This window comes from Pagrus major, chromosome 2 (genome assembly GCF_040436345.1).
Source record: "Pagrus major chromosome 2, Pma_NU_1.0".
NCBI classification, from domain to species: domain Eukaryota; kingdom Metazoa; phylum Chordata; class Actinopteri; order Spariformes; family Sparidae; genus Pagrus; species Pagrus major.
The window spans coordinates 22,772,991-22,797,269 of record NC_133216.1 but is presented as its reverse complement, the minus strand read 5'-3'; the positions used below and the strand labels follow the sequence as shown (position 1 = coordinate 22,797,269).

Genomic DNA, 24,279 nt, shown 5'->3' with positions numbered 1-24,279 from the left:
TTAAAGGATTATACAACCCTGCTCGAAATAGGCACTGAAAAATCACCAGCACTTTTTAATAAGTTAAAAAGCTCAGTCTCTCTGCTGCAATAAATTTAACATGCTGTTGTTTGGGAATTCATCAGAGAAAATCTAATTAGCTTATTATACCACAGTAAACCTTTACTAGAAATAATTAACCCTACCATAAATGTGAGGGGAATGCCAGGCAGGCATCACAGCACATTTCATAAAATAAAATAACAATTAAATGTAATGTAGAGAGACCTTATTTACACATTATAGTGGAGCCAGTATAGATTAAAAGGAGCCATTTGTGTTACATTTAAGCACCTGCAACTGCAAAGCCCCGTTTTAGAAAGGGAAGATAAAAAGGCATTATTTCACTTCTGTTATGAAGCTCACACCCACTCACTAGTCCACACACTCAGGTGGGAGTGACAGCAGTACATGTAGTAAAATTCAAATTTCTATTGATGACATGATGACTGGTGCATGAAATGCCTCCCAGCGCTCACATTTGTGAGTGTTGGTGTTCATCAACAGGGGCGAGAAGCTCCGTTTGGCTGATCATGATGAAAAGGGCTTACACAGCGTATGAATATTTGAAGGAGTTGGGTGGTGACTTGGGAGACACATTTGCCCACGGCGTTCCTATTGGTTTATTGGTGACGTGATGACACGGAGGAGTTGGGCTTAACACTTTATAAAGCTTCTCTGTCCGCGGCGAGCCACTCTTTTAAAGACCACTGTTGCAGAAACTTCCCGTTCCGCAACTCACGTACTGGAAGCAGCCGAAGAACCTCGACACTACCGTCCATCATGAGCGAGGTAGGACTATTTTATGTTTTTAAACATAGAAGCGTCGGGATTAACCAAATTACGCACGATCCGTGCGCTAATGCGCAGAGGGACACAGCGTTATGGAGAGATTTTACAGCCGGGCGAGCTGCTGTTGTCGACGGATCTGTCTTAACTGATGAGATTTCTCATCCGACATTTAGTATAGCAGCGCGGATATGATTCACCAGAGAGTCAGATAGTGTACAGCTGCTCTGTCAAAGTGCGCCGAGCGGCATCAGCGTAGGGAACACCAGGGCGCATCAGTGCGCCCCAGAAGCGACAGAATAGTGAATTTACGATAGATAACTGTATTTATATTTTACTACGATGGTGCAGACCTAGTTCACGTTCAGTTATGATTTGAATCAAACTATAAGGAACACAATGTGGCGTAAATTGAGCGTAGTGTGAACTGGTTTAGGAGCGTATTGTGTCAAAAGTGAACAGGCTCTACTTTGTCGATCTTTGACCATACGTGATTTAAAATTAAACAGTGAGCCTGTTGAAATGCTTTATAATTCATTTATATGATATCCACTCAGTGATACTGTATGTTACTGTTGCTCCATCTCTCAGTATAAATAACTTGGCATCAGAGGTCTGAGACCACAGGGGGGTTACAGCTTGCAATGGAAAACTGCTGTTAGGTTTTCCCACAGTAGTCACAGATGCTCCATACATTTGACGTGGAGGGAGAAGGATATTAATAGCTCTTTTTAATGGAGAGTTTTCACTCTACACAAACTCTAAAGTTCATTACAGAATGCCCCCGGAGGATTCTGCTAATGTCACCACTGGTGTTTTTAAGTTTGGGTAGTCGTGGCACTAATTTGAGAAATATCATGCATGTCATAAAATGTCAGTAGAGGGTTTATTTTATAAAACATTACTTAAAAGCTTAGCATGTATTTAAAAGAGCTGATGCTCTGATCTTTATTTTTCCTTTATTTCTTGTCAGTTGAGTGACACTGTCATAAGACTTATCTGTATCCAAGTGACACCCAGATCTGAAATATTCACACCCGTCAGCCGATTGTGGGACATCAAAGATGTTCAGCAAACACCTCAATGTGGTGCACAGCAGGGATGTGCACAACTCGCCTTCAGTTCATTTCAGTTTGCATGTAACCTCAAGTATTGATATTATCGTATGAACGGAAATGATATTGAATGGTACTCAAGGAGAAATGTATTTATTTTTGTGAAAATCTGCTAAATTCTGCTTGTCATTGCTTGTTGTGACACCAGAAAAGAGGGGACACTGAACACAAGTGACTTTGCCTTGCATTTGTGCTCAGGAATTATTGTGTGAAGCTCCTCATGAGGACAGTAAGACAGACTTTCCTGTAGAGAAAATGGACATGCCCCATTGACGAGGGAAGAAGAAACCTGCCTTTATGAAACCATGTGGTGTAAGATTAAGTACCAAAGACCAGATTGAAAATTCTGATTATGAAAATCAAGACTTTTATATTGACAATGGATCACATGTATGTGAAAGCAGTTGCTCATTGTGATGAACCCTCCTCTCGCATGAGCATTGTTTTCGGCCGTAGCAGGCGGCTATTTTAAGCAATAAAAGCACTCAAAACTGACTATATGCTGCGTACCCAGCATCAAACCACAGATAGGCAAAGTTAGCTGGTGAACATAGAAAAAAAATTTAGCGGATGTTTCATGATATTTTCCCTCAGGAGTTAGTGGAGACCAAAAACAAAGCCAAAAGGAGATTAATATCTGACTGATATTGGTCAGGTGGCATGAAATTCAACTCCAAATTCATGCTAATGTTGCTCCGTGTCTGCTGAATGAGTAAATAGGCATGTGTTTGTAATGTATTTTGTGCATGGATATAGTTGTATACATAAAGAATAAGTCGGAAGTCTGAGATGTTAAAAGTCATTCGGCTCCACAGAGCGTGTGACAGCAGCTGTAGACCTCCTCAGACCTTCACATCAAACTTAGAGGTACCCAGGTAAAAATATGTCCAAACACACCAGCAGCAGCCTTCAGGTGAAGGAGGCAGCCTTACCTGGGTTCAATCCTGCAGCCTGATGGGCGTGAGCTCTGTCATTCCCTCAAACGGACCGGTGGCAGACGCGGACCTTACTTCCCTGCAAGCTGTTAATAACAAATCATTCACCGGTCGCCTCAATAAAAGATGAATTCTGGGTGCACACACACCACAGGAGCTAAAACAGCTTTTGAATAATTGAATCCCTCGCCGGCAGCAGATTCACCTGAGCCTTCTGTTTGGCAATAATGTGCAAAGTAAAGAGAAGCAGCCGTCTCCTGTTGATTAAAAGAGGTGTAATTTTAGCGAGAACTTAGCGCGGCCCCGGTGAAATTGTAAAGATTAGGAGCGGAGGGGATGTGAAAGGATTTTCCTGCTGAGTTGATGTGTTTTGTCAAGTACCATGCAAAGTGGAGTCGTTCTCAATCAAAGTCGTGAATGTATTCAGTCTCCAAACTTGACTTAAAGCCAGTAAGCCGAGCAGCTCAGCATGTTCTGGATGGATGAGTCTCGCAGTGGTCAGCAGCACTGCAGCGCTCCCTCCCTCATCCCCACCACACTCTCTGCCCTTGTTCTCTCCCCCTCCCTCTTTCTCCCCCTCATCTACCTGCACACAACAAGTACAATGCTCTGAGGTAATACTGTTACAGAGTTTTCACCCCGACATCTCAGATTTGTACCTTTTGCTCCTTCTCTCTCTGTCTCTTGGCAAAATCAACAACTTGAAAAAATGATAAAAAGCTTTAAGAATCCAACGGCACAATCTGAGTCCCTGAAGCATCTGACTTCTGTCAGCGCATTCATGTCGAGGAGGAATGAACAAGCTGACAAGAGAGACTTGTGGAGACAGGTGCTCCAGATGGTGGAAAATGGCTGACTCAGACACTTTAATACTTTTTTTATGTTGCACTAAGAGCAGAGTTTAAGCTCCTGACATGGTTACTAAACATCAGCTCTGCGGTGTGAAGCTACAGCTTGACGTTTGCGCTCTCTGTGCTGGTGTCTTTACAGATTTTACATGATTTTGATTCTCAGAGATTACAGAGCGACATTATCATATTTAGAAGTGTGAAGCAGACTCAGTGACATTAAATACAATGCCACAGACACTCTCAGTATATGCCTTTTCACAGCAGACAGTTTGCCATGTCCTTACAGTAAAAGCACAGATGTTGTTAATAACCGTAATGATTGCAGTAAAGCTGCATTTACACAATGTCGTCAGAATGGGAAGAATAAGAAAACCTCTTGGTTTATTGACTTGTGAGTGTTGGGAACTCAGTCATGTCTGCCGTGAGGAGTCTCTCAATCAAAACAATGAAAACAAAAGATGTAGTTTGACGACATCATGAAGTCGTGAGGGATCATGGGACTTGTTGTCTGATATTTACGTTACGTTTAGTTGCGTTCGTCATCTTCCTTCCTTACCCTCTGATGCATCATCTGATGTTTTCCCAGAAAGTTGTAGCGACAGGCAACCAAATAAAATGCAAAGTTACCTATATATAACCTTTGTGGTGTTTTTGGAATCGATCATTAGCCTGTGAAACACACGTTATATAATACAAACGGTGTATAGCCCCTTTTAAAGGTGTTATTGACAACCTTCAGCCACTGAATGTGTCTCAACACTGCTGTTGTTTGCATCTTCTTCCCCCTCAAGTGGTTGCCAAATTACGCATGTCAAAATCAGGCGCATTAAATTTGATTTGATTTACATGTAACTTCCCAACAGTCTCTTGACACTTCCTGTGGTCCTTTTCACCAAGTCGCTGTTAGAAATCCTTCATATCTCCAACTCAGAATTCCAACTCAGAGGCTGACCTGAACATTTTCTTCTAACTCAGTTGTTCGTAATTACAGTAATTAACGATATGACATGAACTCAGCACGGCCTGACCGGTGAACCAGCGCTAGGAGTGGCACGCCTTAAATGTAATGCAGCCACAGTTAGTGATATTGACTACACCTGTGCTTCTCTTGCTGTGACACTGCACTTTAAAAAGAAACTTTAAATCAGACCCAAAGCAAATCACTGAAGATTAATGCAAAGACAGCAGGATTAGCATTTCCATGTCCACACATCACTGGAGGTTTTAACTGTTGCTAGTGTGTTTCTACAGGTTAGGTAACTCTGCACTGAAAAAGCCACTGTAGAGAGTCACTGCACATTTTGTGAAAACATTTTCCAAGGATGCTTGAACTCATGTTGACTCACAAGTATTTTCGGACTACAAAATTGCACTCTGCTGTTATTTTCCTGCCGTCATTGACTCATGACTAAGCCGTCTACAAGCTAAAAACGCTCATAAGACAGCAGCCAGTCTTTAGTTTCTGCAGCTTTCTGTAAGAATGTGCTTTTCTGTCACTGTCGCATCAGCCCCGTCAGTGTTGGTGAGTGCACGAAGGAGCAGTTCACACTTTGAAGACTATTCTTAGGTCTTATTGATCTTGCTTTGGCACCTCCCATCCATATTCTGCTCTGTGCTAATTACCACCAAAGGGGCGTTGTTACTTACTGCTGTAGCTTAATGCACCAGCACAGATGCGGTGGATGTGTTTATGAGCAAGTATAAGGAAAGTTGTATGTATGTGTATGAGTTCTTTTTTATGACCTGCAACTTTTTTGAATAAGTTTGCTCATCTGGGAACGGACAGAAATGCTAATTAGCTTGATTAGACATTAGCATAAACTTTGCCTTGATTAGCTGCCAGATCATTACTACAAGTACCAGCTTCTTTGGAGATTTAGGGGTTTTCAACGATTAAAAAAAAGCCTTTGGTTATGTGGAAGACTGCAGTGAGAAATCAGCCGCAGCATTCAGGCGTTTCTCTGTAATAGCCCTGCCTCACTTTGAACTTGGCTGAATTCAACAGCCCATGGACAGGAAACATAAATTTGACAGAAAAAGCTGTTTAATCCACTTTAAGCACAGATTGGAATTTCTCTAAGTACTTAGACTGAAATAACCCCCCGACCGGGGATGTAACGATGAGGTCATTGCATTAATAGTCAGCACAAATCAGGCAACCCTGAGTAGCTTCACAGTTTTTAGGAGGCTTGAGACATTTGCTTACTTAGCAAAGCGAGCGTATTGTACTGATCTGCACTCGATGGTTAATGGAGAGGCTCGTTAGGCACATGTTTGAGTGAGAGTCGTGGAATTTCTCTCAGTTCAGTTCCTGAACTCGTCTTAATGTCTCCAGACAAAATTGCTTTATCCGCTGCAGTTTGATGCATCGTGTTTACTAAACGAGGGAAGTAATGGCATCCATTTTCTCTCTCTTTTGACACAAGCATTTGTTCTCCATCCCATTTAAAACCTGACACGAGCATGGTTTTAGCATGAGCAGCATGACATGCTCAGTCCTTGAAATGCATGCTGAGGGTAGAAATCAGCATCTTGTGTTTGAGAGCCAAAAGATAAGTCCTTCATAGTCTCTGCATGTTGATCAACCTACAGCAGTAACTGGTCCGTCCCTATGTTCAAATATTAAGCGGCTTTAGAGCATGTACTGCTGGATTAGGGGACTTTTGTGGATTGTGTAGATCTGCAGGGTCACGACCTCCTGTGTTGATTCCTGTTTCCTGTCCAACAGGCAGATGGACTCCACTTGGAGGGATTGTTGTTCATCCCAATGGTACATGAGGTTAAATTGACTTGGCATTGGAAATGAACTGAAATGTAAACATGCAGAAATAAGTTATTGTTGTCAGTCTGTGTCATGCTGCTGTAATGGACTTTATGCACTATAATAAAAGCATTATGGCGCCATGTTGCCTCCACAGATGTCATTTAAAAGCAATGTGATTAGTAAGTTAGAACCACATTTGTGTTATAATTTGTAAATAATGAATTTGTCTAATATTTTTGGTCAATGACCAAATACCAGTGTTGTAAAAAAGGACCCAACAGTCATTGTTCTTGGTAAAAGTTAAAGTCACCCATACAAATAGTACTTGATAAAAAGTCTTAAAGTATTGTTTATAAAATTTACTTAAGTATCATAAGTACACATAAAAGTAAATAACCGTATATTTACTGTGTGATTAAAAGCTTTAAAAACTAAAACTAAAAAATTATTTCCATTGTGAAACGGACATTAAACTGATACTGGTAGGCAGGTTCAGTTTCCCCCGTGAGTCTAATCAACAAACACTCCATCAACCAACACGATCTTTATCAACAGCAAAGAAGATATGAATGGCAATTTACTCAACCGCAGCGCCATAAATCACTTGGACTGGTGCTGACCGCACAGTGAAAGTATTACACACTGGGTGGTTAAGTGACTGGGATGAAAACAGTTTTTGTAATGCAAGTGTGGCTGTTGTCTGATTATTATGCAGCCATAAATTCAGCAGCTGTGTACACAGGGCTGATGGGCCTCTGTTCCTCAGCACACAGATTGAGATGTAGAGTGAATCAATAACATAAATTGACATCTTTATTAGGGCTGTTTCTTTTGGTGAAGTGCTTTGGAAGGTGTTTACAGAGCTGTTTTCATCCAGCAGCTGATGGATGAGTTGCTGTCAGATTAAAATACATGTATTGGGAAAAGAAATCCTCTTTTAAGTTTCTGCTTTTCACATGGATGAAAAATTATGACATATTTTAAATGATGGAGAAAGTGGATAAATTACCAAAAACTGTACGTTAGTGTTGAGCATTTAGATTCCCCATCAGCATTCAAATTGTAACACAACAGATGGGGATGTGAAAGGACAGTTTGACATCCATAAAAATGTGTAAATGTATCATAATAGGTGTCAAAGTCATCTTTGCTCTGTGCATGCACATGTAAATCACACATTTCAGCAATGTCAGCAATGGTGCAGCGTGTGTGCGTGCCACTGTGTATGCTTCAGTCATTCACCTTACGAGTGGAGTGGGCGTGGAAGGGCTGAATTAGCGGAGCGACATTACTGCTGCACGCTGCAAATTTACCTCCCGCAAAATCATTACAGCATCGCACTCCTTAGATCTGAAGCTGAAAATAACACTTCAGGGACTGCAGGCCAATCTAATAAGTAAGGAGGTTACTGAGACAGGTTTGTGACCCTGGTTTACATATCTGGACAAATGGAAAAATCTTTTTAGAGGCACACGCACATGTGGCTAGTTTTATTCCCTCAGTCATCACTTCAGTGTGACACCTATATTGTTGTCATACCAGTGTGTAAGAATACAGAGACTGAAGAAGTGATAGTAGTATAGTAGTAGAGCATGTGAGACAACGTTCTGTTGTATTCATTTCAAAAGTTCAAAAGTTTAAAAAGCCAGTGTGTTTAAAAAGGCACATCGCCACCAATTTTACACATGAAGTATAAAGCCTTTTGTGGCTCAAGAGGAAGCTGCATGAAGTCAGATAAATTGCCTCCAGTGATGTCACTCAGTGGCTAAGTTGCATTCTGGGTAATGTAGGCTCCAGGTCTAGCACTGTTGGACTCCTTGTGGACAGTTTAAAAACAAATGATCAAAGTCAATACAGCAGAACCAGAGATATCACCTTTTTATTCCACACATTCTTCTTCCTTTTCAAAATCTGGCGCCTACATTACCCACAATGCAACTCTCACTTGAGGCAATGCAGCAGATTATATCCAGCTTCCTCTGAAGCCACAAAATGCTTGACTTTTTTCACATATGCAGCAGTACTCCCCAAGACCTTTAAACACACTTTAATGTTTCAAATTGCACAGTATTGGTGGGCTATTAAATGTGAACACATGTAGATGAATATTGTACATAGGTGCATGTTTGCCACTGTATGTAGGTTATGGGCATGTAATCTTGTAGGGATATGATGTGTGCAGTGTTGGGCAAGCTACTTGGAAAGTGTAGTGAGCTAAGCTACCAGTTACTCTACATTAAATTAAGCTTCACTACACCGAAGCTACCCCCCAGAGAAATGTAGCAAGCTAAGCTACAGCAACATGGCAAAAGTAGTTTAACTACATTGAAGCTATTTTTTTTTTTATATTGGAACAACTTCATTCCAAGGCAAAGCTATCTCAGTGATCAATAAAACTGTCAATCAGCTCACGTTCCATTTCCATGGAGGCCATTTTAGTTGGGTGGACCCTCTACAAAAGAAATAAAATTCTACAATTTTGTATATTGTATTATTCAACTATCAATGCACACTTAATTCTAACATCCATGGACAATCATGCACCTTACTACCATAGCAATATCCACCTGACTTGCACTAATGTACAGTGTCCTACACTGTAGCACATTAACATAATTAAACAGTGTATACTCAGCAAATAGTATATTATAGTTATAGTTTTCGTTAGGGTTCTCTAGGCTGTATTCTAGTTTCAGCTTTTATATTTATATTTTATATTTGAGTTAGTCTATTTAGTTATTTATATAATTCAGCCTTTTAATTGTATTTGTTTCTCATTGTTTTTGTATTTTGAATCATGTCAAGTGGCTGTAACACTTTAATTTCCCTTTGGGATTAATAAAGTACTCTATCCATCTACCAGTATCCCATATAACTGGCAGTTTCAAAAGTGGTATTTTTAGGCCCACTCTGTACTAGTAGCTATATCTACATACATTTTAAGCTGATAATTTTGACTAACCACCATACTTTGATTTTGTGTTTCTCTGTTCCCTCATTTCCCCACCTCTTACCTCCTATATGTAACGTTACTGTATTTGTTTATTATTTAAGTTTGTCTTTTGCAAGTTGTTAGCTGGTGTTTGCAGACTGCACTGACTTGGGATAATTAGCTTGGTTGGCGATGGTTGTGTTAGCTTATTCTGGAATCACCTGAATGTGTGTTCTTAAATTTGTGTTCGAAGTCTTGGACGTTGAGAGCAGCTTCTTCTTGGGGTTGCACAGCAAGCACCTGAACACATAATTTTTCTCTGTTGTTTCATTCAAACTCATGTATTTCTCGAGGTACGGCCACGGCGACTCCCTCGGGATCAATTCGTCTCCGTCCTCCTCACCCTCTGCCATCTTTCCATCAAGTAACGTAACTCACTCAAGCAAGCTAACTTGTCTGTATTCCCCTGCAGCAGAGACGTTGTAGCCAGCCCAAGGATTGGTCCGTGATGTCACCGTCATACGGAAGTGCTTCTGTCGGCTCCACATACACGGCCGTGTATGGCGGTGGCGTCACTGACTGATCCTTTTATTTCAGACCGCAGCAGAAAGCTCCGCTACGCTGAGCTTCAGAGATGTTTGTAAAAATGTAGCTTGTGTGGACGCTACCGCACTACTTGGTTAATAAAAGAGCTAAGCTACTGAAAAGCTATTTGATTCAGAAAACAGCGACGCTACCACCACGCTACTGAGAAATGTAGTTAAACTAGTAACGCCGCTACTTGTAGCGACGCTACTGCCCAACACTGGATGTGTGGATGTCAACAATTCTGTGTTGAGTTATTTATAATTATTATTATTGTATGAACCAAGAACCAAACTAAGACTATTAAATGATGAGATGCAAACGTTTGCTTTCTTAAATGTTTTGTCCCGTATTTAGACTGTAATCACTGGGTTTTCAGACGGTAAAAGGAATCATGAACAAGACATTAAATGAGGGTGAAACTTAATCTTAGTATTCATACTAACACTTGTGTGTGTTTAAGAAGGAGAATAAACTGAAAACTGTTTTTCTATGCCGAGGCTTAATGCGGCATCTGAGATGTGGAGCTTAATAGTGAGATTATCTGGTAATGTTGAGGCTTAAGACATAAAGACAATTTGCTCTTCCGTTTTGGGATGCACTGACAACCGTGACCAGACACTCTGAGCGCAGAACAGCTGGTGAGTTTTCTGAACCATGCTGTTTCTCTGATGAAGCTTGGAGCCGTTTGATTTCCAGATTTAACTTTTTTATTCAGGACATTTATTACCTAAACTGAGGTCCGGTCTGCTTTGTTACTGTGTTAGAAGCCTATAAAGTGTGTCTACTTACTCCAAAACAGAAATCTAAACTAAAAACACCGAAATGTGAATTTTCGAATGCTTCCCTTCCATTGTAGTCTGAAAGAAGACATGTTATGGAAGCAAAAATTATGTTTTTGCCAGTTGTGTCTGGCCTTAAAGAATTTCTTGAACTACAGAATAGATTTTAATATAAGTATATTTCCCTCAGTAGTGGGCTGTATCTTTTTATGTGACCAGTTGAAGGTCGGGACAGTTGTATCAGCTCTCTGCAGTGCTGTTAGGGTAAAAAGCTCAGCTCTTATTGATGGTATTCTGTGCTCTTCTTCCCATTACGTACTAAATGGAGCCAAACTGCTGTGCTCATTTCCAAAGGAGTTCAAGTGAAAAAGAAAAGAGGCTGCTCAGAGTTAACATTTAGTCTCTTTGGATGTTATAAGACAAAGATGAGACAAACTGGCAGTGTGGAGGGGGATTTCTTCAGCAGCTGGCACTGAGGTGAAACGTGGATTTACTTGACAAGCGGACATAAATCATGAGCTGACAGTGAACGTCTGTCATCGCATCTCAACACTTATTTGATTTGGATGGGTTTGGATATGCGGCTGTTTACGCTCCTGGACATTGCTGCTGAAATATCAACACAGTTATGGATCCATTCCTTATAAACACAAAAGGCGAAGTAAACGACATAAAATCAGTTCATTGCTGGTGCTTAATGGACTGTAACTGTGTCTTAGTGAAACTCTTTCTTTCTTTATAAATTCTGCAGGATCCTCATGTCCCACAGGGTGTCCTCTGAGCACCTCTGTCACAAACCCCTCTCGTCTGAGCAGACACAAGCCGCGAGGAAACACATGCCCTCTGCAGATGTCACTAGAAATGTACTGCAGCTTTTGAGGAAATGTGCCTCAGAACCTCATTCAAACATATGAGGAGGCATTTAAACGGAGATTGTGTTGGATATTTCGATTTGGTTGTTGTTTAAGCTCCAAAATGAAGAGGTGGAGGAAATTTGGAGTGGCCGTATTGATGGTTTCCAGCAGCTTTTAGTTCCTTCTGTCGTTTCCTCTTCAGAGAAATTTGCTGGAGTGAAGCCTCGGTGTTCTGCTCGTGATCCTGAGCTGGTGGTTTCTACAGTTTCTCCTCTTGCTGAAATTCATTTGTCTCTCTCCTACACTTCAAGATCAGAAAGAAGAAGAGGAGGCGGTTTGGCCTTATGTTCTTTCTGCTTGAATTGTCTGTGGCCTACTTCTGCTTTTTTAAATTCTTAATGGCCATCGAGTGTGGCAGGGAACTCTTGGACTCTGCAAGCTGCCAAGTCTTAAAATAACCCCAGAAACAAATGAGCGAATGATATTATTTATTATCTTCAGCCTTCATTTTCATCCATCTGAAGTGCAATCAAAGTCTCCTTTGATTGCACTTCAGATTGTGTTTAGGAATCCACTGGGCATGAAGTGGGGATCTATTAGTTGAATGGTATCCAAACTATGATTCCTCACATTATCACATCAAATATCTGGCTGTCTCCTCCCTCAGAAGAGGTTCTGTGAGATGTTTTCGACCCGACAGTCTCTGGTGGGACATCGCAGGCAGAGGACAGATTCATCATTCCTCATAATTAGGGTCTTAATTTGAACACCTTGCTCTTTTTAAGTTCATTTGCAAAGCTACTCTCTTGCTGCTTGGCCCACAAAAGCAGACTGGAGAGTTTTCTGGGTTGCCTGGTAGCGGGCGCTCTCTCTGTCACGTGGACCCCCCTCGCAGCTGATGGCCGCTTGGCACTGGATCGCAGCAACAGAGTCGCCCGCCAACAAGCCGGCCTGCCTCGAAACGAGCCAGTCTCTCTGGGTCTTAGTTCTCGTGCTCAAAATGGTCAGTGTTGCTGAGCCAGATGAAGTCGCTGAAGCCAAAACATCAATCATTGCATTATGCCTGCCATGCGTATGAATCAGCTATTACAGATTAACAAACTAAGAAGCTTTCAGTATCCACAATATTGATTTTGCTCATTCTCATCTGCTACAAATAGCGATGCTTCAATTTGCCACGCAACAGCATTAAGCCAAAAAGAGACAGGCAACCGCCATCTGACAACAACCTCAGCGCTCCAGATTAAAAAAAGAAGATCCAACACTGAGTTTTTTGAAGCAGCGCAGAGAAGTGAGAGGCAGTGATGGCATGCAGAAAAGGTCGGCAGGGCTACATTCAATTCCAGGGTGCCATGTCGTGATGTACCAGAGTGTTATTGGACGCAATGAGTGCACAGCACAGTTAAGCCAAGATTTAGAAGTCCACTTACGTCGCTTCTTCTGACCTGTTCACACTTGTCGTCATCGGCAGATGGAGGTTTTTCTCAGTTGTCACGAAGCTGTAGATGTTCAGACTTTTCTGTTATTTCGAGCATGTCTGCGACTCCTTGCTGATTTGATCTGACAGCATTTGAACATAGTTGCTGGAAGCTGGTCAGAAACCCTCAAGTGGACCTTGAGTTGACATTGTTTTGTTTTCAAGGTCAAGAACTGTCTGTGAGGGTCAAAATAATGCTGCTGAAGAGAAGTGACCTTATTCACACAATCTCTAAGCACTTAATCTGAAAACAGCTGTTTAAACTTGTTTGACAACTGCCATACTCCCCACAAATGACATCACTTCCTGTAGTTTCCACATCCTTTGACAACATGTATAATTTCACACAGGCTGTTATTTGGCCAACTGGATGTATTTCAACCTGAACCAGTGGCAAAAATGTCCAGGGGGCCCCTCCCACCAGCGTTCACCACCATCATGTAAATAATCTGACACCAATGAAAAATGTACAGTCCAAGCCTTTCTTTTATTTCCAATGTTCACATTATTAGATTTTTTTGATACAAATAACATTATAAACCTGGACAATTAAAATCTGAATTAATTAACTTCAACATTGTCAGATTGTAAATAACCCACATTATAAGGCCAGTGATGATCAACATATAAAGCACTGTTTTTGAGGCACACTACCTATATGATATGTTCAGGGGGGTTTACGGTTGTCATTGCAAAGGTTGCCAATATGAGTGGCCATTGGGGGCCTTTTTATCTACAGATTTCTGTGGGTGCCTCCAAACATTTTCCTGCTTTGCCTCCCCTAGCGGTGAAACTCTGACCAGTACAAAAATATAGTACCTGCAACTGTCAATCAAGTGTCCTCCAGGGACTTGAGATGTCCTTTTCCTCAGATAACCAAAACTAGAGATTGCTGGACAATAACTTCTTCAAATCTTACAGAAATCTTCCAATAATAATAAATAAATTTAATAATAAATATAGGGACAAACACCCATTCAAGCTCACACCTACAGACAATTTAGAGTAACTGATTAACCTAACTTTTTTGCATATGTTTGGATTGTGGGAGAACCCACGCAGACACGGGGAGAACATGCAAACTCCACACAGAAAGGCCCTGCCCCAGACAGCTTTTGGGGTGTGAGTAGGCAGATTTTGTGAACTTTGGGCACCTTTTTTCTGGTGTTTTTGCTAAGCTTCTCATCCAACTCTTAGCAAGAAACCAAAAAAAAGCATATTTCCCAAAATGTACTGCTGTTCCTTTAAATCAAGTCTTGGCGTCTGTTGGGTTTACCTCACATCCTTCAACCAAAGGAACCTGCTGTGAAAGCAATGCTTCCTATCTCATCTCATCGGCAGATTGCTGTTATTGTGATTTAATTGGAGAAACAGATTCTCCCTCTCACCGCATGATTACATCTGTTACAGAGAGAAGGACTCTAACCCGCTGCACAGCTTCTGCAAATCAGCTGGCTGATTGAACCAAAGCCTCGGCTGATCACAGGGAACTCCCTCATCTATTTACTGGCCTGCTGGTTAGTTTGTTGCTCCTTTCATTACTGCAACGCGCTCCGTGGCAGCGCGCTCTACAATCCCAAAGTGAGGAAACCAATCCCCAGAGATTGGCGACACCCACACTAATGAAAGAAACTCTGAAAAATGTAATCTCGCCAATTTCAAGGCTCATTAAGTTGTGTAACAGACGGGACTTTGAAAGAATAATTTGGAGAGGAGCTGTAATGTGTTCTTTCCCCCTTCCCTTCTCCCTCTTTCCGTCCCTCATCGCTTTTCTCCGTGGAAATTCCTGTGAAAGTTTTTTTTTTTTTTTTACCACAGCACCAGCTGTGTTAAGATGAAAACAAATTAGTTGTTATTCTAAAGGTTGTTTGTAGTTTTGTGATTTCAGGCTTTTCTGGGGCATGAAGGCATTAGTACTTCTTGGCTTGGTGTCAACCGCATTATGTGAGCCGAGAATTTTACTGCTGCATTGCAAAAATCCCTCCAAAAAATGTTAGATTTAAAAAATAAAAAAAAAAGAGAAAGAAGTTAGTGAGTCAGTGCGAGCGGTTTGATCACAGCTTATATTGGGACGGCTCCTTGGTTGCATGACAGCTGGCCTGCTTTTTGCTTAGACTCATAATTTTACCAACAGCCCTCCTCAGCCTGAACCCCCGAGAAACACAAAGGAAGCAAAAAACAACTGAGTGCATGTGTCACACACTGACAGGCGTGTGCATCGCATGGAGGTGGCTCGACAGCGGCTGCAGCTGCTCTGCAGAAATACAGTTCGTATTAAACAGAAGTGTTCGTGCGAGGGGCAGATCATCCTCAACGTCGGGAGTGTCACCTCAGGAGGCCCGGCTGCCACAGAGGAAATGGGAAGCGTGCAGCTGAGTTTCTGCGTCTTGCGGTTCGCCAGGCAGACTGTGCCAAGGTCCCAACGTCGGCAGTCACAGTCAAACAGCTGATGTTTATGACAAGCAAATCAGCGTCTCTTCCTCTCCCCCTGCTGACTCGCTCTACCTGCCCCCGAGGCTCCGCTGAGGAGAAAAAACATCTCCGCACTTGACTTGTAGAGAGAAAAAGATACCAACCTATCGTCATCTCAGTGTCCTTCCCACACCTACACTCAGCATTGGTATTAACAGGAGCCCTTGTGTGGAAAAATGGCATTATTCCCCTAAAACCCACAGTCTGTGTATTCCCTGAATAGACTGTGGAAAGCATCACAAATGTTATCAAATGACTTCAAGAGATAAATCAAACTACACGAACGGTGTCACCATTAAAAAGTGTGCCATTTTGAGGCTGCAGAGGTGGATTTTGGCTCCTGGACTGGCAGTTTAGACACATTTCCACCTAAATTCAAGCCTCTCTGTGCTTTTCAAAGAGCTTTCTTTGTGTTCTAATAACTGCGGTCAAACTGCTGTCTGTCTTTTCAGAGAAAAAAGGTCCCAGGGAAAGTCAGTAATTATGTTTCATGGTAATTACTGACCTCTTTGCTGCACCGCAACAGTATATGAACCCACCCACTTCCTCCTCACTTTCAACCAGATGTGTACTGGCTGCCCAACAGAGGAAAGAAAATCCAAAAAAATCTGCAGTAGGGAGTTATTGACCCAGCACTGATTTGGCAGTGTTTCAGTATGCCCTGTAGCCTGTATGACAGTATGGTTTATGTAACTGCCAATGGAGCTCATACAGATGAGTGGTCTGTAGCATACACACACACACACACACACACACACACACACACACACACACACACACAACACAGAAACACAGACACACAAAGGCACTTGTAGTAGAGAGCACACACAGACACTCGCGCCCCACTCCCACTGCCTGCACAGTGAGGATGAGCAGGCTGATTTCTGAAGAGATGAAGAGGCAGGAGCAGAGTGAGGTCAGAGGATCAAAAGGGAAACAGTGTTTTACTGTGCAGGCTTTCAGCAGAGCAGCATCCTCCATATGCTGAACGTCAGAGGTACAAACCGCCATGAATGATACAAACATGCCACTGTTCTCACTGGAAACAAGGCATCTGTACGTTGATATGTTGCTACGCACCAACACAACCAAGACATTCAGTCAACATGGTGAAGTTGGTTGTCTTTTTGAAGCAATGCTTCAGATGAAACCATGTCCACTTGCATATGACGAAATCCTTTACGGCTGTGGCACGCTTGGCACTGCTTTGTTGTATCATCGTTACTTCATTTAGTTACCCTAAACCTATTGTATGTTACAGTATGTGACGTAACTTCACTAAGTTAGTAAGTTAAAAGAACTCAATATTTAGCTGTGGTTTCACACTGGGCACGAACAGCTGTCTCCTGGGAGAGTCCAGACTTTCTTGCTCTTTATACTACATCTCCTGACACTAGAATTTGCTGCTGAACTTTATTTTATTTATTTGTTTGACCTTTATTTAACCAGGCAAGTCATTAAGAACAAATACTTGTTTACAATGGCAGCCTGGCCGAACAAGAAACAATATGGGTCTTATATGCTGTCTCGTGATGGTTACTTCCATCTTCTCAATTAAGCGAATAAACGTGCTTCCCAAAATGTTGATCTGTGTCTTTACAATAAACTCAAATTTCTTTGTAAAACACATGATTTCTTCATGTTGATTGTTAACTTCAGGATTTCACTATTACACATTGTTCAATAAACACACATGTATAAGGCCACATGAAGATTACATTTGAGAGGGCAGGCTTAATTTCTGGGCTTCGATGCATTATTAATCGTGACCTCCACTGAAACAGAAATGGTGTTAACGCCGAGGGTTTAGTGAATGTCATTTTCACTCACATTTTCCACACATGAACTAATAACGAGTTGAAGAATCACACAAACGTGGGGTGCAGAGAGGCGGCTCGCCTCCGGCATCCTATTCTGCAGGGCAGATAAACGAGTTTGGCTCGGAGTGAGGGAAATAAAAGCTTCCTCTCAGCAGCGTGAGAGGAGGTGGATGTTTTAAAGGATTCTCTCCCTCCTCACTCCCTCCCCTCCCTGTCCCTCGATGTATGCCCCAATCAGAGATAAAAACATATTTACATTTCTCTGAGTTGCAAATGTGCTTACAGTATATGCACACTGTATCTTCTGTTTTTCTGCTTGACTCACCCTACGTGTGTGTGTGTGTGTGTGTGCCTGTTTTCTTGTCTATATATGTTTATGTGTGTGTGTTTATATTTTCCCCTTGAAGTATCCTAATTGAAGCCTGGAGGCAGAAATTCTGATGAAGCCACTGTGGAGTTTGCCGGCAGTATGCTACAGTAGCTCTGCTGTTTGTGTGTGTGTTTTCACCTAAAGGCACACAAACACACACACACACACACACATCAAAACAGTGTTTGCTGACCTTGTGTCCTCCTGAGACTGTTAATGATTAATGAGAGGCACAATATGTATCTCTCTGCTCTCTATCTCCCTCGTCAACGTCATGTAATTACTGCTTTTCCTCTTCTGCCTGATTGGTTCCTTGTCTTCTTGTTTCTCACAGCGTGTCTCTGTGCGCTTGTATACGTCCCGATGCGTCCACAGGTGTGCTGATTCGTTCACCAGCGTGTGTTTTCACGTGCGCGTTTATCTGCAGAGTGAGGATAGCCCCTTTCCGCCTCAGTAATCTCCCTCATCGAGCTGCTGTTATTGCAATTTACACTTGGCTCGGCCCCAGAGCTGCTCAGCCGTAATGGTTCCTCCTCTCTCCGCTGCCCTCGGGGGTGTCATAGTTTCTCATCACCCCCGCAGTGAGCTGAACACGCTCGCCATAAACAAAAGGACCTCAAGTCACGTCTTGTAGTTAAGCCAAGTTGTAACCTGTTAAACCTCGCAGAACATCGTGGTTATCGTGTCGGAGCAGCGCTTCCACCCACAGCGTTGTTATCTCAGAGGAGTGATTCAAAGGTTTCTAATGCTGCCATAGAGCACTCATGTCATGTTGAGACCACGTAACTCTAATTTTGTTGATCATAGTGTTTTCTACCGTGGGTGTATACAACTTTTTACAATCGTCAGTTATGTGACAACGTTTCGAACATGCTCCAGGTGTTCAGTATATGAACAACTGATTCTTTAACACAGAATCCTGCAGCTAAACAGAGTGTTACTGAATCATTAGTGGTAATGACTGAGCCATTAATGATAACTTTTTGCATTTGTGCTACCATCACGGTTGACTTACAGCACCATTGTCTTAATGACCAATACAAATATATCTTCCGGTTAAATGCTTACTGAAAGACAGAACAGCGGATAGAGGTTCATTAAGCTCCCAGCGAGCAAAAAGACGTTATTTAGATGTCTCGCTGGAAAGAGCGCCAATTTAGTCTACTATCTGTCACCTACTTCTAGCCAAGAGGATCTTGAAATTGTTTATTTTGTGATTACAAGGTGAAATCGAGGCAAATAATGATTGTAATTAGAACGTCTTGGCTATAGCCCTGTTTTTGACTGGCAGCAATAAAGCACAAATTTTTGTCATCGGTTTTAGAATTAGCTTATTTCTAGGTTGAGACGATATTGATTTGATTATAGTGTTTCTCCAAAGTCACTGGTAGGTGAAATTTCAGACACTGCACTCACTGTTGTAAACATAACCGAGCAGTGGAGCGAAGTGCACAAGCTTCAGGAATTAATATGGTGCTTTATACCTTTTATGTATGATTATCTGTGGTGGCATATAAAGCAGTTGGCTCCCAGTTGAAAGGTTTGCAGTTTTAAGTCCGTCTTTTTATTTATCTTTTTTTTATTTTTTGCTTTAAAGACACCTTTTATACTCAGTAATGTGCAAATAAGGGCTTATCATCATTTTTCATATTTCTCACTTAAATCCTTGTATTGCAAATCCCGGTGAAATCCCTACTAAATTTGCACTGACAGCCCAAATTTAGCCTAGATGTCAGGTTATTATACATCTTTTAGACATAAAATTGCTTGCTGGGCTATTAATCTTATGAAAAGTGCTCTTATAGGCCCATTGTTATACTGACGCAGCATTGGACTGCACTACTCATAGCTGAGATCCTTTGACAGGTAATAAATCAACACAATAATTATCTGCAACTGCTTTGATAATCCATCAAACATTCCTTTGTTTTGTTTTCTTTCAATCAGAAATAGCAAACATTCCCTAGTTTGTGCTTTTAAATTGTGAGAATCTGCTGCTTTTTTTGTCTTACGCAATATGGAGTAGGGCAACAACAAACAATTTTCATTATCAGTTAATCAGCTGAATATTTTCACAATTAATCATTTAGTCTATAAAATGTGATTGCATTGTGAGAAATGCTCGTCATGATTACCCAGAGCCCACAGTGGCATCTTCAAATGACTTGTTTTGTCTAACCAACATTCAAAACCCAAAGACTCTTCATTTACTGTCATAAGTGACAGAGAAAAGCTTGAAATCCTTACAGTGAAGAAGCTACAACCAGCAGATGTTTGACTTTTTTAGCTTGAAAAATGACTGAAAAGATGAATCGATGATTAAAATAGTTGGTAATTTTCTTTTCATTGACTGATCATTGCAAATCTATTTTGGAGTGTAAGATGCTCAGAATAAGCAATTAAATAACTTAATGATTTTCCACTATTTTCCCACATTTATAGACTGAACTATTAATACGATAATTATCAGCATGAAGAAAATAATCCTCAGATTAATTGTTAATGAAGATAATTGTGAGTTGCAACCCCATTTGTTAGTGGATTAACATCACCACATATGATTGCTTGACTATATTAGTCAGTAAACTGTAATTTCCACCCTACAAATGACATTTTTATTCATGTTTTTCAAAATAATGAGATTTGAACAGATGAACAACAGAAGTATATCCTGGTTTCAAAACTAGGATTAGAGTAACGTGACTAAGGAATGAATGAATCATCTGTTACAGGCATAAAATAGCTCATGTGGGTAGTAAGAATCAGAACATGATGAACATTGATCTATAAGCGATGGATGAAGCAATTTTTTCGTGCCTTTGAACCTTCTTATAGGCCGATGGGAATGTTAAATGATGCAAAAGCTACAACTACAACTATATAACTTTTCACAGTTGGTCTTTGCATGTGATACAATAATAATCTTTTTGCAACCGTGCAGCAATGTCACATCAACATTATATCTCCAAACACTCAACGAGATGAGCTTGAGGGCAGTTTTGTTTGCAGAGGGCGATGGACCGACTGGTCTCCTCCGTCTCGCTCAGTCGGTGCTGGGTTTTTGGGAGCCATATTAGTGCGTTGTGAAGTAGCAGCTGCACTGTAGCTCCAACGCAGGCACCAGTTCATTTCATGGCCATTACAAGAGGCTGATGGAGGGACTCAGCTCTTCTCTTTGAACTGGGATTAGTAAAAGGGAAGAACAAAACTGTGCTCTTATCTGGCTCTGATATTTGTTTGGAGCTGCAGGGGGGCCGGAAGAGAGCTCAGCGGTGTGACTGTAATGTTAAGCACCACAAAGCAATGCGATAAGTCAGGTTTTCACGTCAGGTTTTCTTTCCTGACAGACGTATGCAAAGAGAGAACAGGTATATTTCTGATTAGCCTGACAGGCAAACATAAACTGCAGTGTTGTACACACATATCTCACACACTTCACTTCACACACATTTTATTTATTTATTTATTCCGAAATGCATCAAAGACGAGCCTCAAATTAGACATTTCTTCCCAAAAGACACGGGTGTGTTGTGCTCCGAGCTTGCAAGGATGCTTCAACCCACCCCACCACCCATCCCTCTCTTCAGCATCAAAGCATTACGCGCGCTGTTTGAAATTCATTGAAAGCGCTGGATTAATAATGCAGAAAGAGAAGCTCAGAGAAAGAGGACACATAGCACGATGCCTTCTTGAATCCTCAGCTATTAAAGCATGGAAACCCTTCTGACATGACCAAATGGGAAACCTTTGAACGAGTGGGGGAATAGCTGTGAAAAGGTTGCGGTGAGAGTAGCTGGAGCTAAATCCCCCAGGAGGCAGCCGGATACACGCTACCTAAATGAAACCCTTTCCTTGATCTGTTTTGTCGCTGTGCCAACTCCCCAGTGCCTTCCCCCTGAATTTGTTCAAAATGGAATAAAAAAAACTCAGCCCATATGAAATGCTTGATTGAAATACGATACAATAATGATATTTTTTTTATTTATAAAGCACTTTATCTTCACAGGTTTTACAAAAATACACCCAGGTTTCATCCAGCTCTGATAAAACGAATAATCAGGACCAAAACAAACCTTTAACATGACAATTAAAAAATTAGCATTATTACGCATGAGTCACCATTAGTGCTGGGAGTTTAAATATACAAAATAAACCCATTTTATCTTCTAATTTTATCAGACATTGAGCCTCCTCATATGTGTTACCATGTACAAAACATTAAAGGGATACGTGTTCTTGCAGAGAGTCAGATGAGAAGGTTGAGACTACAAATGTGTCCATAAAATGAAGGGTTATTAGGGATCCCACTGGCTTTGTTGCTAGAACCACCCTACTCTGCTTCATACTGGCTTGCGTCTATTCTTTTTGTATGATGAAAGCCTCAACAGCTTTGTGGTCCTGATACTCCTGTTAAAGTTTTTTGACAGAAGAAGGCTCGAAAAGCAGCAGAGTTTGACTGATCACCGTCTTCTTCTTTTTTTCGTGGATTAGATTTTCGTGGCCCTGGTAGTCTGCTGGACAGCAAGAGGGAGGGAGATTGGTGGGACTTATGTGGATCAAACAACCGATAATGTTACTTTTAACCTTTGGACAGAGCCAGGCTAGAGGTTCCCCCCCTTTTCCTGTCTTTATGCTAAACTAAGCTAACCGTTGCTTGGCTGTAGCTTTGGTGAGCAAATATGGGAGTAGTATTGATCTTCTTATCTAACTCTTTGCAAGAAAGCAATAAGCATTTCAAGGTCTGATAGTTTGGTTGTTGGTCATTACTGAGCTCTGTGAACTTATTTGACTGGAAGCCTAACTGCTGCAGTGCTCTCCACCTATTTTCTCTTTTTTCTCCCTACAAGAGGAGGCAATCAAAGAGTTGATTCTGGTCATTAATCTTCCCAAGCCAATGTTTGTATAAGTACATCTTAACTGCAGAGGGAGGTATTGATCCTGGTCTCCTCTCATCCTGCTCCTCCTCTTTACTACAGCAAAAAAAAAAAATCCCTTCATCACAGCTCCCACCCAGGCTGTGCGTATGAAAACACGAGCTGACAACCTGTCTGCCAGCTGGCAATAAACTGCACAACTTGATGATAAGGAGAGTGACACTGTAATTTCTGTAATAATTTGACGTTAGATTTTTTTCCTGCACAAACACGGTTAGGTTCAAATTGACACATTGATTATATGGGAACTCTCAACCCCCTCAGCCTCCTCCACCATCAGACAGAAACCATAAACATGACAAAAAAATATTTTATTAACAACATCCATTTTAACATACAATCCAGTTTGGACAGTTTCTGGGAGTTTCCATATTGGAGAGCATTTTTCCTCCAGGGTGCCCTCTTTTAAATGCATGTATACTGAATGTTTTCTTGAGGTTTGTGGCAGTGACAGAGTGCTGGAGTTTGGAGTTTTTACACTCCTTCTCGCTGAATCCCACCTGCTCCTTGGTTGTGGCTGTGAAGATAAATGGGCCACCAAGGCGGTCCCAAACACAGGCCCAGGGACATCAATTATAAGGGATGGCTAATGCTGAATTAATTAGAATGGGCTGATGTGGAGGAGCAGCAAACAAGAGGATCACTTGATGTTATCAGGTTTTTAGCATGCATTAGCGCTGAACACTGGTGAATGACCAGCAACAAATCTCCATGCTTTAATGTCTGTAAATCAGTCTTGAGATCCTATTTTCTTGAAACAAGTGCAGTGAAGCGTTTTTAATGAGCGTTTTCGGCAGAACATATCTCCCCAGTGCCTTCTTAATACGTGTGATTAATAAGATGCTGATGATGTAACTTCTCACCACAGCCCTTTCTCCTTACTTCCTTTCCTCCATCCATCCTTGATCTTTGCCATACATTCTTCCTCTGGCTCCTTTATCATTCACTGTGATATCCCCCTTCTCTCGCTCTGCTTCATATTAAAAGCAGGACTATAATATGGCTCTAAGAATAGCTTTTCCTAATCTGCTCATTGTGATTGGGTGTCACTCCTGTACTCCTCTCTTAAGCGATATCTGCTACTTTACCCTTTTCACACCTCTAATGCTGTCGGCACCTGCCCCAACCCTGCAGACGTCAGTGTAGAGATAGAGGGATATCAGTTCAACTTGTTATATAACGTTTTTTATTACGTTTAAATAAAAAAAACAAAAAAAACATAAAGATTACCAATTATTGTCTTGGCAAAGGTCTTAAAAATGGGAGGTATCTCCCTGTGAGGTGAAAACTCTTTGAGCTCCCTTGTTGTTACTCTATTTTTGAATGCACATTGACAAACTCAGAAGAAATGTGTTAGACATACATTAACACAGCCACAATGCGTGTTATTTCTCTGGAGATCAGTGCCTATTTGCAGTTTAATAAGAGGGAAGCGAGCGTGTTTGGAATACAGAGGTGGTACGGCGTAGCAAGTAAATGGCGGCAGAATAATGAAAGTTGACATTTAGATAAATGTTGCTGCATTAGTATGTAAGAGTGTAATGATTATGTTATATCAGC

At 41.4% G+C, this 24,279-nt stretch overlaps 1 protein-coding gene across 1 annotated transcript in view; it reads left to right on the top strand.

Annotated features, from left to right (window-relative positions):
• Nucleotides 1-736: 736 nt before the first annotated feature.
• pcp4b (Purkinje cell protein 4b) overlaps nt 737-24,279 on the top strand; it is a 37,450-nt gene continuing 13,907 nt past the window's right edge. Inside the window, exon 1 of the mRNA XM_073488287.1 lies at nt 737-831. Within this exon, the coding sequence (XP_073344388.1) occupies nt 823-831 (9 nt within the window). The 5' untranslated portion in view covers nt 737-822. The remainder of the gene's footprint in view (nt 832-24,279) is intronic.